The sequence below is a fragment of the Euprymna scolopes genome, chromosome 5, assembly GCF_053919585.1.
Source record: "Euprymna scolopes isolate OS-2025 chromosome 5, ASM5391958v1, whole genome shotgun sequence".
Lineage (NCBI taxonomy): Eukaryota > Metazoa > Mollusca > Cephalopoda > Sepiida > Sepiolidae > Euprymna > Euprymna scolopes.
The window spans coordinates 39288922-39307957 of NC_136486.1; the positions used below are offsets into that span (position 1 = coordinate 39288922).

A 19036-nucleotide genomic window follows, 5' to 3' on the forward strand; every position below is an offset into this window, starting at 1 on the left:
ACAAAGTTACAAACATAAGTATAGCATGTAGTAAGAACAGATACTACACTTTGCTTGGCCAAAAGTCCAAGAAAAGCTTAAAAAGCTAAGAACAGCATCTATTAACAACAGACCTTTGATCTTAACCAAAAAGGCCAAGCACAAAAGTGTTACAGACAGACCGACCGACAGAGTAACTTATAGAGTCGCTTGCACATGACTAAAAACTGCAAAATGTGTAGAAAGGAATTTTACTCAAAATCTAATGATTTTATAGTTTATTAGTTACAAAAAATTCTATTTTGTATGAAAATAAACGTCTATTTTGTGTTATAACTGCCTTAAAATTATTTGAATGCAGTAAATATTTCAGGAAAATTTTCTAAAAAAACAACAAAACAAAACCACAAACATGCATGCGAAAATTTGTAAGGAAATTTTTATCAGAAAAATACAAAATAATAAAAATGCAAGCATTTGGAAAACTTACATTTTTTTTTTGTTTGAAATTAATATTTATTTATCTAATTGATAAATGAATACCATATATATAAGCATGTTTTTGTATATGTAATGTAACATCTAAAATTCTTATTTTTGAAAAAAAAAACATTTGAAAACATTAGAATTTTTATATGAAATTAATATTTATTTATCTAATCAGTTAAAGAATAAAGAAAATGCGGAGATATATATTCGTATATTTCAGTTAACGTCTGAAATTCTTATGTCTTTATAAAAAAGGAAAAACTATGTCTGCAATTCTTAGTACTTTAAAGATAAAAGAAAACGCACGCATTCGGAAACCTAGGAATTTTTGGTCCTTGTACAGTGTACAAACCATGCTGAAATCATAAAGTTATTATTTAGAAAGCCATTCTTAACACGGAGGGGGGGGCTTGTTAACTATTCTGAACTTTCACCTGACAACTTAATGATAAAAAAACACCATAAAATTGTAATTTAACTTTAACATCCTATCTGAAATGTAACACAGTGCATACACCGCAAAAACACCAAATTTTTCTTTGAAATTAATATTTGTTTATCTAATTGGTGAAAGAATAATAATAAAAAAAAAAGATAGAGGTATGGCATCGTATATTAATTTAACGTCTGAAATTCTTATCTTTTACAAAAAAGGAAAGCAGAAAATATTTCAAGAAAAGAAGAAGCTCTGTAAATAAAGGAAGTTATTTGGAGAAAAGAAAATTATCTCAAGGAAACAGGTGAATTAATTTAAAGAAAAATGTTAAAAGAATTTGAATATACTTACAATATTATAATGTCGATTGGCGTAGATGTAAAATATAGAGTACATGAGACATTTCATCTGATTAGGTATAAAAAAAAAATTAGAAATAAACCTGTATTTTGTGTTGTTATAATATAAGAAAGCTCTATCAGAAAAATTAAAAGTAATAAAAACTCATGTATTCGGAAAAATTTGCAGTTTTTGTTTGTTATTAATATTTGTTCATCTAATCGATAAATGAATATAAAATATATAAGGATGTTTTCATAAATGTAATGTAAAGTCTGAAAAAAAAAAACACAGGCATTTGGGATATTAGTATTTTTGGTACTTGAGCAGTGTATGAATTATGCTGAAAAAAATAACATTTAGAAAGCCATTCTTAACATGGTGAGGGAAGCTTTTTAACTGTTCTGCACTTTCACCTAACAATTTAATGAAAAAGAAAGATACCATATGAATTTAATTTAACTTTTAAATCCTATCTGAAATGTAACGCGCTGCGTACACTGCAAAAACACTGAATATTTCTTTGAAATTAATAATTGTTAATCTAATCCGTCAAAGAATAATAATGGAAAAGATATATGGGTATGTCTTCGTATTTTTGAATTAATGTCTGGAATGCTTATTTTTATAAAAATAAAGAAAAACGCGTGCATTCAGATGTGTTAGAAGTTTTGATTTGAAAGTAATATTTGTTTGCCTAATCAATAAATGAATAATAAAAAGATATATAGGTTTTTCTCCATATTTACAAATTCAAAACCGTGAGTAAAATTTAAATATTTCATTTTTTATTAATATAAAGACATGAAAAAAATAAGTTGGTGTCATCTGCTAGAATTAAAATCAAAACTTCTAGCGTTCCAGGCTGTTGTTGTTTTCTAAATAACTTGAAGGAATGAAGCAAATATGCACATGTTCATAAAATAGATGTCGGCTAGTGGGAATGGACATTTTGCATGTAAATTGGCCGATGTTTGTATGTGGTTTACATGTATATAAACAAAGATAAACCATCCTTCATGCATGAATATTACTCCTTGAGAATTTCAGTGTTGTGTGACCAGTAGTTAAGAATTTACCTGTTGGATAAATATCTAACGGGTAAATTCTTAACTACTGGTCACACAACACTGAAATTCTGAAGGATACATACATACGTCTACTGTTTTATTTATATAAATTTTAATCTATTTGCATTTTTTCAACAAGATACAAAAACATTTTGCTTTTCTAAATTGAGATTTTTATATTTAATCTTATTCTTTTGCAAATATATTTTTCTTAAATTTATTTTTCATTCTCTTTTGTTTCTTTTTTAGCTAACTGGTAGCCTGTTAAGGGCTGTATGATGTCCGATGACCATCGCTTGTCCTGTCCGCTGCTGCTGCTGTTGCTTTTGTTAGCAAGATGATGAAGAAGATTAAGAGGCGACTCTCTCTTACCATCAGAGGGAGGCATCCCATCGATGAAAGTTTATCAGAACTTGCCGAAACGCTTTCTTATGAAGACAATGGAAGCATTAAGGAAAATGGTAAGTGTATAATACAACTTCATTTTTTTTTTCTTTTTTTTTTCTTTTTTTTTTCTTTTTTTTTTCTTTTCGTTCTTTTTTTCTCTTTTAATTTTATAGATTTGGAATGCCATGTTAGTTTCATTTTGGCTGTTGTATCACTTTCACTAATACTCTTGTAGAAAGGCATGAACCCACCTGCAACCCCTCAAGCTATGGATGAAATAATAGGTTAGACTAGACTCTCAAGCTTTGATAGGGTTAACTAGTCTCGTAGAAGGAAAACTGATATTAATAACAGCAACATTACATTTAAACTTCTGTGTGTTAATCCAGTCAGGGAAACAGAGAGAGAATTCCAGAGTCTAGCACACTGAGGGAAGAAACTATTAGAGTAGAAGGCTTTCTGGCATTCAGGGACTTCAACAGTGAAGGGGTGGGATTTTGTTGCTTGTCAGGTTTGAAGTATATATGTTCAGAGGGCATAAGTGCTATGAGTTCATCAGAACTTATAGCATTTGCAATATGGTTAGTTTGTCACGTAACATAGATTGTGCCCTCTGTAGAGAGAGTGGATTATGTTTTGAACTATATCTGATCCACTTAAAAAAGAATAATTTATGGATTATTCTCATTCTCATAAATGTAGAGTTTACTATGTGTACTCAGATGCCATTTAGCATTATATTTGGTTGTAATATGGACAATATTTTATTTCATTTAGTTTTGTAAAAACAAGAGAAAAGTCCTTCATGAATATTCAAATGACTCTGATTTTTGTGAAGTTTTAACAATTGGCATTGGACATTAATTAATATTTCACAAATTTCGGTTTCTTTTAGAGCATTTTTTAACAGGGATTGTTGGAGACATAGCGTTCTATTTGAAAATTCAAAGATTTGCATTTAATTTGATCCATAGTTGTTAGAGACCAATTAATCAAGATTCCCTAAATTTCAATTTCTTCTAAAGACTCCTTAAATTTTTAAGCTTTACATTTCAGATATTTTCTAAATTCAAAATCATGTAACGGATTTTGATCAACATTAGAATAAGGAGTCTAGACATAAGGTTTAGTACCATTACATCTTGATTTAAAACTGGTGCAAAACTGTTCTGTTTTGAGGTGGGGGGGGGGTAAACATTTTATCTGCTCTAGTTTTTCAATTTCAACTTTCTATTTTTTTTTTGCCAGCAATGTGTCAGGTGACAAACATTTATCACTAAAGATTATTTTTATAATATTTACATTAAACCAGTTATACTTGCTTTGCGTTATACTATAGTCTTTTTATTTTATCTTTGTTTTGTCTGTCATTTCTACATATAATAAAATAAAATTTTTCCCTTTAACTATCAAAGCTATAGGAAACCAAAGAGGCCATTCCTATGCAAATATTTCACACTTACGATTTAAACTTAATACTACAGCGTCTTCTCTAGCTAAAATATGCACATTTCGTCTACACTCTAAAAAAAATCATGCTATGCCCTCCTTGCCTCACTCTCTCAGCTACATAATCCCACATAAGTAGTAGCAAATATTCTCCCTCTTTAGATTTACTCCTCCCACAAACCCCAAAATCACTGGATCTTTTTATCACAGTCTTATTTAGTCCTATGACACCAGGAAGCAGTCACAGAGTTGAGACTGATAACATTATACGTTTTCTTCTCTAGATATTTTCCTCATCAGACAGACGATTATAACAGGATTTTTTGAAAATGTTTTTTTGGCCTCCATATTGATAAAGCACTTACATTGCTAAATAATATTATTACTATTTTTCTTGTATTTGGTTTATTACTGTTTATACTTTCATTGTTATTCTTCTAGTTATTATATAAGACTAGCAGGACCTGTGGAAATTCCACAGCAGCATCTTTCATATGTAATATATTGCTGCTGGGTATTTTGTGGACGTTCAGCATGAATGGCGACCCCGCAATATTATTGTAGCCTTTTGTTAAAACTATTAAAAAAGTATTTATCTAAGTAATCTCCAGTATTCTTATAGGAATCTGTGATATGGATGTCCAGCGTGAATGGAAACCCAACAATATCATTATACCATCTTTAGACAGAACAGATACTACCCTTGGATCCTAGCCAGAAGACAAAGAAGGTATATTTTAGTTTCACATACGGCTCAAAAGCGACATTCTTTTTTTTTTTTTTTTACATTTTGTGTCTTTAGAAATCGAGAGATCCTATTCATTAAAAAGGAGGAAAGAAGGTGATAAAATACTACGAACATTAAATTAGTATATAGAGACGCTAATTTAATGTTCGTAGTATGTTATCATCTTCTATCCTCCTTTTTAATAAATAGGATCTCTCGATTGAATAATTTATAATCTGAAAACCATGACATATGTACATACGTATGGTAAAAGTACTACGGTATTAATATATAGATGCTTCTCCTTTCCACTCAAACATTAGTACAGATTCTAAATCTTCACTACTGACACAAATGATAATATGCAGAACTCTTTTTCGCAAAAAGCTCTCCTTAAAATGTTTTATGCACACAGAACTTTCTAACATATAAACCAGACAAAACACAGTTATTAGAAATAGTGTTCTTGCTTTCATACATAGAACATCTGAATTATTAAAAGTAATAAACTGTTAAGAATGACATTTAATTTATTTATTTTATTTATTGTTTTAAATTTCATTTTTGATGAAATATGTCTTCCTCAGAATTAAACATTCAATAATACAGTATCATACCTTTATTTTTTAATCATCTCTTTTTTGGAGTGTATTCAAACTGTGTGGTGTTGAAACACAACCAAGATGCAAGTTTTTGTTAAAAACCACACATAAGTTCTTGACTTTTACCCTGATTCTCTTTCAACACCACACGGATGAATATACCCCAAAATAGACATGATTAAAATGAAAAGAATATGATGTTTTAAGGTTTAATTCTGAGGAGAACGTATATTATTGAAAATGGGCATTATACCTTTGTTGTTCACACAGACATAATTTAGAGGATTACTTCTATTATATGCTTATTGGCCTGCAATCCAATTTTGATCTTGCAGCGGGGTGATGACGTTTTTCCACATACAGCACCTTCACTTTCGTGATCTAATGAGAACTGGTGTATCAATGTGATAATGTTGTATGAAAATATAAACTATTGTCAGAATGTTGCATCCCTGCACCTTTTTTAAAAGTGCTTTAATGAAATGTATTCTGATGAATTCATAGCATTTGTGTCCCCTTGATGTACATACTCCCAACTAACTCAACAAGCAGCAAAATCCAACCCTTTCACTATTGAGGTCTTTAGATACCGGAAAGCCTTCCGTTCTAATAGTTTTCTTCCTCAGACTGCTAAACTTTAGAATTCCGTGTGTTTCCTGTTTTCCTGACTGGACTAACCTTTAGAAGTATTAACGTAATGTGAACAGACATTTTGCTGCTCAACTCCCCTAAGTACGCTGTTAGACAGGATCCCAAATGGTAAACCCTTATGTAAAAGTAGCAATATGCTCCATTTGGGGTAAAAGTTAAAAAAAAAAAAAAATGACTCCTTTTTAAACCCTTTAATTATAAGAACCAATTAAAATAAGACCTTTAAAAATTATCGATTTATCTATAATTGTTATTCTATTTGCTTCAATTTATTTATTTTTACTTCTTATAGACTTACAATATATTTTTCTTAAGTTAAATGCAAAGAGCCTCTCTTTTAGCTACTTTTCTCCATACTTTTACAGATAACTGTAACGTGCGTAGTTATCTCCCTTGTATAAAGCAAATATTTCAGTTAATCATCACTCATTGATTTAGTTCTTTTTTTCCATCTCGCTTATCAAATAAATTTAGATTTCTACTTTCAAATTTCGAGTATTGAATTGTAATTAAAATAAAAAAATTTAATTTGGAGTTAATCATTGGTTCTGATTACTTTGTTAAACCACAAATTTAATCATGTAAATACAAAAATAAACACATTAAAATAATGCTTAGTTGTTTATGAATAAAAAAATATATACATACATGAACGTTATTTAATTGCTTTTTAATTATTAAGAACCTCTTACATATTTTAATCTCATCTTGGTATTTTTTTTTTATTATTCGGACTGCTATTCTCATCTTCAATATTATTCTCACAATGTTTCAGTGTGTTTTGTTGAACTTGGGAATCTGTATGGAATTTGAACTCAACTTCCTATTTAATCCATGGGAATAGACTTTTCTCATTCTGTCAGTCATGATTTGTTGCAAGACTAAAGTCATTTTTATTATTATTTTAGTACTGAGGATTGAACCTCCAACCTCCAGAACACTGTCACTTAAAACTGATTATTAGTTAATTCTGTACAGCTTCAAGGTTACATAAGCTGAAATGTAAAAATAACAGCATGATGAGAACAGTAGTCCGAATACAAATTATCAATCTGCATCCCAAAAATTCCCATACATAATTTCATTTTAGTTTCAATGTTATTTCATTTTTTTAATGGCTCGGATTTTTACATTCAGTATTTATTTGCGGCTTAATATTTATCTCTGTAAAATGCTATTCAAAAAGAAAGAAATGAACGATACATTCTGTTTTAACAATAATAAAAAATAACTTTTTAAATAAAAAAAAATGCAAAATTATTTTTTAATTGGAGAGAAGCCTCCATAAGTTCTAGTAATATGAACTTAAACATTTTAATTTTTTTATTATATATTTCAAAGTGATATTTTTTAAACGTCAATTTCACTGAATAACTATCCCATTAATTTTTCTTTTAATTTGACAAAATATACAAATCTGAACTTCATAAGATCTTCATGAGGCATGTCGATTAGATATATGTTACCCAATGCATTTATTTCAACATTGGAATTGTTTATAAACTCTGAATCTACACAAACATATTTGTAATTCTTGTCTATTTGTCATCCTACAAGGACAGTTAGACACGAGCTTGGGTTTTAAGGTGTAGAAAATCCAGCTCCCCAAATAAGGGCACTTTGGATTAGAACATAAGTAAAAATTACCTCCCTTTTTGGAAAGGGAGGAAATCTACTATCAGAACAAATATTACACTTAGCTCCTTGCCAAAACAATTACACTTTTACTAATCTAAATGTAAAAGTATTTTTTCCACCTATCCTAACTATATTAACATCAAAACAGATTGTGCTTATTTAATTTTATTAAACAGCATAGGAATTTGAAATGACATATGTCTATCTCTACTATTATAGAAAAGTCACTGTGTGTGTGTAAGTTCCAAAACGGCTGAGCCTATCTTTTGCAAATTTCACACAAAGTTAATTTATGTCTGGCAGTGTTCTTAGATATGTTTTGTACAGAAATTCATCCGATAAGTATCACTGTTTCAAAATCTTTGGGATTTGGTAAATTATCATAATGAAAAGCAGCAGGACTGATTCTTTGGTCTTTGGTCTTGTGTAAGATAATATCTACAGTGAAGTTTACACATAATAAAATGATGGAAACAAATGAAAACTCTGTGGCAAGTATATTTGGACAGTGAAACTATTGAGTTTTCTAAGAAGTTTTGTTACTTTGGTGATACAATTGGAGCACAGAGAGAAGCAGGTACTAGTGTGATTGTAATTGATATGGGTGGATGGAATAAGTCCATCGAACTTTTGCCATTACTAACCAGCAGAGTATTATCACTTTCAACTAAAGGAACATTCTATCAGGCATATGTCTACAGTGTGATAATGTATGGCAGTAAAAGCTAGCAAGTGAAAGCTGAGGACATGCATTGCATGGAGAGAAATGATATCAGAATGATGTAATGGATGTGTGATGTGAGTCTTAAAGACAGGTTTATTTCTGATGACCTCAGAGGAAAATTAAATTTAAACAGTATAGGGAGATGTTAACAGGACAGATTTCTGTGGTATGATCACATTGAAAGAATGGATGAAAGTTCTTGGGTTAGTAGATGTAGAATAATTGAGATAGCAAAGTCAATTTATAGTGAAAGACTAAGGAAAACGTGGGCTGAAATAATAAGGATGATCCTGAGAGAAAGAAAGGTAAAAAAAAAAAAAAAAACTGACTAAAAATAGATTAGTTTGAAAGTAAATTTTTAAAAGCCATCCAATATATCCTAGCATATAAAACGGATGATATGTTGAATATGATGATGATGATGTGTGAAGTTACCTTTTGGAAAATGTATTAGATGTGAATTTGCATTTTTATTTATGCAAAATTTGAAATTTAACAAAGCCAAAATGATATGCTTTTTTTTTTTTTTTTTTTGCTTTTTTTCTTTTTTTAATATTTATTTAGCAAGCTTTTGCCTCGGTAGAGTTATTTTTTTCAAGTGATTTCTTGTTGATCTTTTTTTTTTCCTCTTGAAGATTTAAAAATCTCTGTGTAGTAGTGCATTAGGATGTTAAATGGACAGTTTTAAAGTTTTCAAGTGCAAGCACATGATGACTCGTGTGGCAATGTTATAAGAAATAGGTTGGCACTTTTTTAAAATCATTATTTTTTTTTTTTTTATAGAAAAACTTGAAGGTTGATTGAGATGAGACATCAATGATGTGTTGGCTTTATTGCTTAGTTTCAGTTGTTCAACATCATACCGGTTTTACTAGTAACTCAGGCTTGCTTTGATTGGGAACAATGCTTGCATCAAAATTGATGCAAATTTTGTTTTTAGAAAGTTACACAGATGGCACTTACAATGTAACTTAGATAGATTTCTTTTAAATGGAGCTAAAAAACCTGAGGAATAACTGCCTTCAATCTGTTGCAATTATCAATCAATGCGACAACGTTATATGATAACTAGTGTTGATTTTACATCAGTAAAATGTATGTAGAGTGCTTTGACAGTTTGCTTATAAATCATGTTGTACTTGTGCAGATTTTGAACCAAACATATGTAACCATCCACTCAGCTTTGCCCGGAACATGACGTAAATCACCGGATTATGCTGAACGTTACTGATGATCAAATCTTATCAATGGTATGAAACCAAAAAATAGTAAAATAAATGGAAATCATATAAACAAAAAAATAATGACCTACCATAATTTTGTTTTATTATTCATTTAATGTTTCATGGCAACATATTTATGCAGGAGAATGAGGGGGAATTTACTATGACTACTGCTTGTATTTTTTTTGTTTTCAATTTTGATAGATAATGTTTAGCAAACAAAAGTTTTTTTGTTTTTTTTTTCAAAACAAATTCTGTAATTTTTGTTTGGTCTCTCAAAGATTTTTAAAAAGATTCAAAAAAGCAAAAAAAATTTCTTATTTTCAAGTATTTTTTTTTTTTGTTCAAAATTGTTTTTGTTTGTTTTCAAAGAAAATTTGCAAGAAAAGAGTTTAAAATAGGTTCAATTGTTGAATTGAGGAAGGAAGCTCCTGTCTCCCTGCAGTGACATAGTCTACAATACATTGTAGATAACCTACTGGTTTATTTTATGAAATTATTGTAGATAACCTACTGTTGTATTTTATGAAATTATTTTTATATAATGACTTGAATTAAAATTTAAAATGCAAAAGCTAAGTATCATGGTTCAATTGGGCTCTAAACAAAAACCATTTTTTTTTATCAAAGAACCTACTATTGATTTTATACTTGTGTATAAAACTTCTAAAATGCACTTACAAAACATAAGTGCATAGTGTAATCTTTGATCAAAATTGAACTGTTCCTTGTTTAATCAATTTTTTTTCAATTATTGATTTTCGATACTTATTGAACGTATTTTAATACAAAACCTGTCTAAGAACATTCCTAGCCACATAAAGTACATCTGTGAAATTTTTAAAAAGTCGGCCCAGCCATTTTGGAGTCCATAGAGATTGAGCTCACACACACATACATTGACTTTTATATATCAGTAGATATTTCAAAAAGTTACTTTTGTTTAATTTGAAGAATATTTCCTGGTTATTTTTTTATTTTATACATTGAGAAGACAATGAATATTTATTGTTTTAAAAAGAATTAAATTGCTACAATTTCAAGTTAATAAAGAAATATCATGTTCATTTTATTTATTTAGGTAATATTTACCTCATGTTGACAACTAGCCTGGGTGCCCAGCGTTGCCCAGGTGTTTGGAGGTGTGTGTTGAGCAAAAAAAAAAAATGGTAGTAGGCAGGCAGGTAGGCTCGAACCCATACTACGAAGGAGAAAAAGAACGTTAAAAAAAAGTGATGTCTTTGCTGTTGCGTCCATCGCAAAACTAGAAGTGATGAACATCAAAATTAAGGCTAGTCAATTGAAAAGAGTGGTTGACTTTCAAAAATATCTGTGAAAAAAGCGACTCTGTTGAGGGTGAAGGAATTAATGTTTTTGGTCAATTTTTTTATATTTGTCGTCCGAAAGTTTGAGGTTTAAAATGATACCAGTTTTGTCACGTTCCGACGTGTCTGTCAAAAGTTTTAGGCAGACATACAAACATATATACATTTAAATAGACAGGTGAGATTTATATTATAGACTAGCAGGGGTGCCCGGATGTTTGGAGCAAAAAAAAAAAGTATTAGTAGGCAGGTGGGCTTGAACCCGTGAAAATAGTGAAAGAAAAGCCGAGATCTTACTGCTACACTAAGACGCGAGAGGAAGTGAAAAGCATTCAAATTTAATGATTAAAAAGTTGACTTGCAGAAATGAGTTCACGCATGCGCAGAAGTGAAGCTTTCTGCCATTTCATTTATGTTTCCCCATGATGTTGGGGAAACCAAGCTCCCCCGAAAAGGGGGGAACTCTCAAATGAATAGCAATTGTCTGATATGAAGGGTTTTCCCAACATTGATCAAAGCTGGAGGTTCCGGTCGGAAAGCCAAGGTGGCCTACTACGGTCTGATTTTTTTTTTTTTTATACGAAAAAGACGAACAAACACACGAAAGGATGGAATAGAGGGAATTTTATAAAAGTTGATCAAAATAAATGTAGATATTATAATCTAGGAAGTATAAGGAAAGTTCTAAATAAATGCAACGTAATCGAGAACCCCCGCCAAAAAAGTCTTTCACAGACATACAAAAACGTGTGTGTCAATTTTGCCTTTTATATATATGTAGACTAGCCTGGGTGCCCGGCGTTGCCCGGGTGTTTGTAGGAGTGTGTGTTGGAGGAGGAGGGTAAAGCAGAACAAAAAATAAACTTAACCCTGTTTAAATATAAAAAAAGACGATGTTAAACTTAAAAAAAATAAAACAAAAAGACAGCGATTTTAAAAGTGGGAAAAAAATCTATTGTAGGTGTAAAAAAAAAAAAAAAAGGGGAGGGGGTGGTGCTAGGTAGGCTCGAACCCGAAGCCTTGAGGCCAATAGGCTGACGACATACACCTGCGCTACAGCAACGGAAGCAATGTAAGACGTTAAATTTAGCAATTAAAAAGTGAATGAGTTCAAATGGAGGTCAAACATAACGCTTGCGAGACAGTTTTTAAGTGCGTGTTTAATAAGGTCACTGCGGGATAGTTCTTTTGAGTTTTTAAAATTTTTTTTACCCAACTTTCTGATTTTGTTTCCCCAACACGTTTATTAGGGGAGTGCCCACATGAAAACAATTGTCTGATATGACGGTGAAAACCAACATTGACCAAACCTCTATTGCTTTCTGGACATTACCGGCCCTTGCCAAGAACCATGCCTTAGTTTCACCAGTTTCGTTTTTATACGAAAAAGCTGAATCAGCACAAGAGGGGCTGAAATAGCGATTATTGTGTAAAAGTCGATGTAAATAAATCTAGTTGCGACGCATGTTCGCAATTCGTACATATTATGATCTACAGGGTATATAAGAAGTTCTAAGCGATAGTAACCCTCCCCGAGAACCCCCGAAAAAAAAAAGCCTTTCTTGGACATACAAAAACTCTTACGCGCGTTTTGCCTTTTATATATATAGATTATTTTTATAGAATAAGAAAATCATTTTTTTTTTTTTCCTTACTAGTATTGATCTTAAAACACATTATTTCAAAAGGGATACTATTATTGACAGTAAATCATACAGATTGATGTAGAAAGCATAATAGAATTTCCGGGTGGTGGGGAGTCACTAGTTAATATAAAATCGCTGAAGGAATTCTTATTTATGGTCGTAAAATTTATTTTTAATAAAAAGAAAAAATATATATTTACATTATTCAGAGATATAAAATCGACAAAGAAAAACTGATGTTGTTTTACTATACAAACTTTTGAGAACTGGTCGATGAAACCAGAGATGTAGACATTTTGACAAGACGATTTATTATAAGTAATCCAGGAAGACTGGATGGCTATTAATGGCTTCTCCTTTCTGAAAATAAAATCTTCTGTTTGGAGAAATTGGTTTATCATTGAAATTGGTTCTAAGAAAATGAATTTTGAAAAAGTTATGTCACTGTAGAAAGGATGCATGGATAGATAAATCAATCCCAAATTTCATTTGTGAGATGACTTAAATGGATGATGTGGAGTAAGGGGTGGTTATGGATGTATTTCATTGGCTGATGCAGAATGATCGAAGCTATTGTTCTGAATTGGCTGAAAAATTTTTAGGTGTATAACCTTTTATCTACCTGTGTGTTGTTTTCTAGGTGAACATTTCTTTCTGATCAAAACAGGACTGACTGGTTAAACTTGCCTTGTGTTAAGAAAACCTGATAAACCATCATCTAACCGAGATCTCTCCTAAAAGCAAACATTTTCAAGATTTATTCTTTAACAAATAAAACAGATGTACAGTGGGGGTCAAAGAGTTTGCAGACCTATTTTTTCTCAATTTTTTTATTAATTTTGCTTTATTTTTCATTTTGGACTCTTCCATCATTTGCAGCCCTGTCGGTGGGGCATTAGAATACGCCGACTTCCCCCTGCAGAGGGTAAAAGTCCCTCGATGGGGGTCCTGGATATGACTTTAAACTATATCCAGTGGTGAGGCCCCAACTTGCGGGCTTTGGGGAGTGTGGAGCCACCCTTTAATTATCATTGCTCCCAGGTCCACTCTGACCCGGAGTGGTAGTACCTGTTAGGGTCCCAACTATGGGTTGAATAGAAACCGACTTGAAAACAACAAAAATATTTTATTAAAAAAAATTTTCTTCAAAATCACTGGATTCGGCATTAAATAACCTGAAAATGGTTGATATGCCATAAAACAAAAACAACCAACCAACCACATCCATCATTTGCTGGTTGCTATTCTGGTTCGTTCCATTACTACATTTTATGATAAAAGCCAGAATTTAATAATAGTTCGACATTTTCCACTCAGATGAGCCAAAAGTTTATGCAGGTAATCTTAATTTATTGATAATGGCTAAAGTAAAGATGTTGACAGATAGGGGAAGGGTGAGATTGTTACATATCTTGCTGCAAAGAAGTCTACATTGGAAATTTCGAAAATTTTGAAATGAGATCATCGAACTGTGAAACGTTTCGTCATTGACGGCAAAGATGGAAGAAAAAAGTATAAAAGTGGCAGACCAAAAGTGACTTCACCACAAGATATTAGAAAAATCAAGACGAGTTTGCTAGCAAACCCACACAGCACAAGCAAAGCTATTTTTGACCATGCAGGAGTGTCTGGCATCTCTAAAAGGACCCGAAATCGGATTTTAAAACAGATAGCCGACCAGAGAACACAGACAAAATGTCCTCCTTTGAGTAATATAAAATGTCAGAAGCGACTAGCATGGGCCACTAAATATTTGAAAACCAATTTTCGAAATGTTCTCTGAACTGACGAGGCCAGAGCAACCCTCGACGGCCCCGACGGTTGGGCCAAGGGATGGCTTCTTAAAGGCAATAGCCCACGCTTGCGATTCAGACGTCAACAGGGAGGAGGAGGAGTGATGATTTGAGCTGGTATTATTGGAAGTGAGATTATTGGTCCTTTTCTTGTCCCTGACTGTATCAAAATGAATTCTGTGAACTACTGCAAGCTTTTGGAAGCAAATTTATTGCCCTGGTTGAATTCACAAAATGATGCTCTCAACCAGAATCTAATTATCCAACAAGACAATGCCCCAAGCCATGCTTCTCGGTTCACAAAAGCTTGGCTTTCAGACAAAGGGATCTCTGGTGAACGTCTGATCGACTGGCCACCTCAGAGCCCGGATTTGAATCCGATAGAGAACCTCTGGTCGATTCTGAAGAGGAAGGTTTACGAAAACGGGCATCAATTCCATAGTAAAAAAGACATTTGGGAGAGAATCAAGAAGGTATCTTCTGAAATCACACCTCAGCAAGTGCATACATTAACATCCTCTGTTGATAGGAGGCTGATTGATTAAAAATGGAGGAAAATGAATAACGGGTTAAATAGTTTCATAAATTCGTATTGTTCTGTTAATTGTTATTTGACTAATAACTGTTGGTCCAGTTCCAAACCTTGTTTTTCCTCAGTAGTTTGTTAAAAGGTGTGCACAATGTGTGCATATTGGAAATGGAGGATTGGTAGTAGTTTGCTAAGCTTAAAAATACTTTGCCATGTTGTTATATTGTGTGGCTCAGCAATTTTTTATTGCTACGGACCTTTCCGGACCAGGCCGTCTACTGTTTTTGTCTATTATCTGCCCTAAGTACTTTATTCTATCGAGGAAAAATTCACATTTAGTGTCTTTAAGTGTGAAGCCATACATGTTTATCCTTTCGAATACCTGAAAAATGTGTTTTCTATGTTGCTCTATAGTTTCGCTTTTGATTAGAATATTGTCCAAGTATCTGATGGAAAAATCAGGGCCGCTCAACATCGTATCGATTATCTGTTGAAAGATAGCTGGTATGACTTTGATTCCAAAAGCTAACCTATTGAATTTAAGTAGTCCCTTGTAAGTGGGAATACACAAAAGTTTCAAGCTTTCTTCAACGGGAATTTATAAGGACGCTTCACTCAGATCTATTTTTGAGAATATTTTTCCTCCATTTAGTTTAGTAAACACTTCCTTGGGGTTGGGTAGCTGGTAATGAGGATCCATTAGTGCTTCATTCAACCCAGTCGAGAAGTCCACACAGACTGATACCCTCAAATGTTTTTCTTTACATACACGGGGGGGGGGGAGCACTCACTGTAGTCAACTGTGGTCAAAATTCCTGTTTTGACAAGTATGTCCAGTTCTTCATCAATCTTTTGCATAGACACCCTGTTTCTTTTTGAAGATTGGGTGACATTCGCCTCCATTGTTGTACAGCAGCTTGGTTTATCCAAACTCTTTCAGGTTTTTCTTGAGTTTTCAGCTTCACTTTTTGACAAAAATGACAAATGGGATGGGCGAGTTCAAACTTTTGGATCCAGTCCAAAACACTAATAACTAAAAAAAAAACACTATCATTCCAAAACCATCCAGTCCAAACACTAGTAACCAAAAAGTTTATTAGTGTTTCTCAACACAAACATCTAGAGTTTCAGTGTGTTTCCCTTCAACGTTACGTTAGTAGTAACCTTACCTTTAAATCTTATTCTTTCTTCAGTTATTGAACGAGCAACTTTCTTGGTTCTCATCATTCTCGGTCTTCCATTTTCACACCAAGTATGGTGGTTTATAATGAACAAATTTGAACTACTGTCGAGTTGAACTCTAACATCCTTGTCTCCGATTTTTACTGTAACATACTTCTGTACATTTTTGTCCTCCGCTTGAGATCTTGTTGCTTTTATGTAGCTGTTGTGGGGTCATTTTGGTCTGCAATGTGAGGCTTTGTGTCCCTGCTATTTTGATTGAAAGAAAAGTTTTGATTTATTTATTTTTAATTTTTTTTGGGGTGGGGGCAGCATACAGGCAACAAAATATGCTCAATATCTGAAGAATAGCTTCTCTTCGTATCCCTTCTGCTGAAATATCTGGTGAGGAGGTTATCACATACTTCTTCTTTTTTGGGGCGATTACATTTTTGTGTTTTTTATCCGTTTTTAAGTAGGGGTATACACATTACCCACAATGGAGTTGACATGAAAATAATGAAAAACTGCCAAATATCCTTAGGTGTGCCCAAACAGAAATTCATGTGGACCCGGGCAACACTGGGTATCTCTGCTAGTTATATATAAAAAGTAATTTTATAAAATCAACAATATGTTCTCTACAGTGCAATGTAAACTACGTATTGTGGATTAAGTCAATGTGGGAAGGCATGAGAAGCCTCTTTCTGGTATAACGTGGTGGATCCCCAACTAGAGCAGGCAATTAATCAATTTGATTGAAAAATGAGCGATTTCATTGATTTCAATGACAATAAAATATATTCGTTGATCATCATTAAATCCCAAGCAACGTGTGGTCTCCCTGCTAATTATTCAATAATTTATTAGCAAAATTGCTTTTTCACTAGAGAAAAAAAATATCACCAACAGAATCACACCCCTCCCTCCAAAGATGTAGATTAGTCAGAGTGAATACCGAGATAACATAAAAAGTTGGGTTTGTTTAAGGAAGGGAAACTTGGAATAATGAAATTATATATTAACAAGAAGGCTGGACCGAGATGGGCAGTTTGCCAAATTGAAGATATGAGAGAATATTATGCAAGAAGAGTTGATTGAGATATAGATTATTAATTATGCTCTCTTGGGCCATTAGCTTTCTCACCATCGTGTAAGAACTTCAGATATATTACGTAAGATTTTAGTAGAACCTGCCAAGCATGCCAGCCTTAGACTTGCCCAGAGAACCTGTGAAGATTTATTACATATGGTAAGCCATACGACCAATGCAAGACCGTGTGAAAGTCGGGCAAATGCCAACTTAAAGAAATTGAATTTAAATGAAGCCTTCGAAAACTAAAAAGAAACAAATTGGCAAAACTTTGGAACTATCGCTTCATCCGTATTTAGGTTTTCATCATCACTACATATCTGTAATCAGGCAGGAGTTAAGGGCTCATATACCTACCGCAAAGCGTTTGTTAGTGAGTCCGAAGGGTTTTTGTTTCATTGTTTTGTTTTATAGCAAACATATTCAGGTTATTTATTAATCATACGTATGGAGTGGAAAACTATTAATTTCTTAGTTTTGATTAAAAATAATAAAAGATTTAAAAAATCAAATTAAGCAATTTGTTGCAGTTGCATGATTGGGATCGCTTTTCTTTTTGTAATATCATGCGTATTGATTGGTATGTGGTTCGGTTGGCTAAAATAGGCATATCCAAACTTGCGTTGTGATATACAAGCAATTAGAGCATCACAGTGTACATGTGTACCTCTTTCAGTTTACGCCCAAATTCATTTCATGACTGAACGGTTCCTTGAGAGATGCCACTACAACAAAACTCTATATTTCCTTTCCCGTCTCTCACCATTAATTGCATTAACACGCTGATTCTCATAAGATTACTAAAACAATGTTGAGCCTGGTCAGTACCAGATGGGTTACTATTTGGAAATACCAGGTGCTGTAAGAGGAAGTCCACACCTCCCTGCAAAATCCTACCATTGTCATCTCCCTTGATGGGGATATACAAGCGATTGGGGATCGCTTGTGAATTTGATATTCCCATGAAACTTTCTCCAGTTCAACTCGCCTAGGGTGAATACCGTTGATTCTCTTACCATAACTTGGTAGGAGATGAGATACAAATTTTGCACAAGACTAAAGACAAGATAAAATTAAATTGGTTTTGCTTTTTCATACATGTCAGCTGAACTGACCATTAATATATTCTTGTTCATGAAACTGTTTAATTAAATAACATAAACTAGCAAGACCCATGGAAATTCAACGGAATGAGAAATATGTTTGGATAAAGCTTATATTTTTTCTGAATAATGCAAAAAATTAGTTTTTTTGGATAGACACACAGCAAATAAGAGTTTATTAACATTTCTATGAAAATAGTCTCCATTATATTTTAAATATAAAACTGACCCAAATCAGATAAATTAATAAGTAATAATAAATACCCAGAAAGTAATATTGTGATACATAGTTCAATAAATAATAAAAATCACATTGTCAGAGAAATCTTTTATTAACTTCTTCAGTCAAGCACCTCTTGGCAGACAATGTTCTTTTTTCCCGTTTTTTTTTAATGTTCCCTTTTTTTACATAAGATTTTGTTGACTTCTTTCTTTAGTGAAAAACCATTGCACGTCAAAATAACTGTTCCTTTCTTATACCATTGCAACAATGATCATATATTATTTTAATGAAATTCGAAAAAGAGGTTACATCAAAGGGAGGTCATTTATATTCTTGTCCGAAGTTGCCAAATTGGCCTTTTTAAAGTCAAATTTTGCGAATTTTGCCTTTTTTGAAGTAGTTTAGCCTTCAATAATTATAGTTGGCCTTTTTCAAACCATAATGTACTG

General features: G+C 32.5%; 1 protein-coding gene across 23 annotated transcripts in view; it reads left to right on the forward strand.

Annotated features, from left to right (window-relative positions):
* Positions 1 to 19036, forward strand: part of LOC145276773 (cyclin-dependent kinase 17-like) — a 534353-nt gene that overhangs the window by 353235 nt on the left and 162082 nt on the right. For all 23 annotated transcript variants that reach the window (XM_080128044.1, XM_080128029.1, XM_080128036.1 and 20 more), the window contains one exon: positions 2563 to 2774. In XM_080128044.1, coding sequence (XP_079984170.1) covers positions 2651 to 2774 — 124 coding nt within the window. In that variant the 5' untranslated portion in view covers positions 2563 to 2650. The remainder of the gene's footprint in view (positions 1 to 2562; positions 2775 to 19036) is intronic.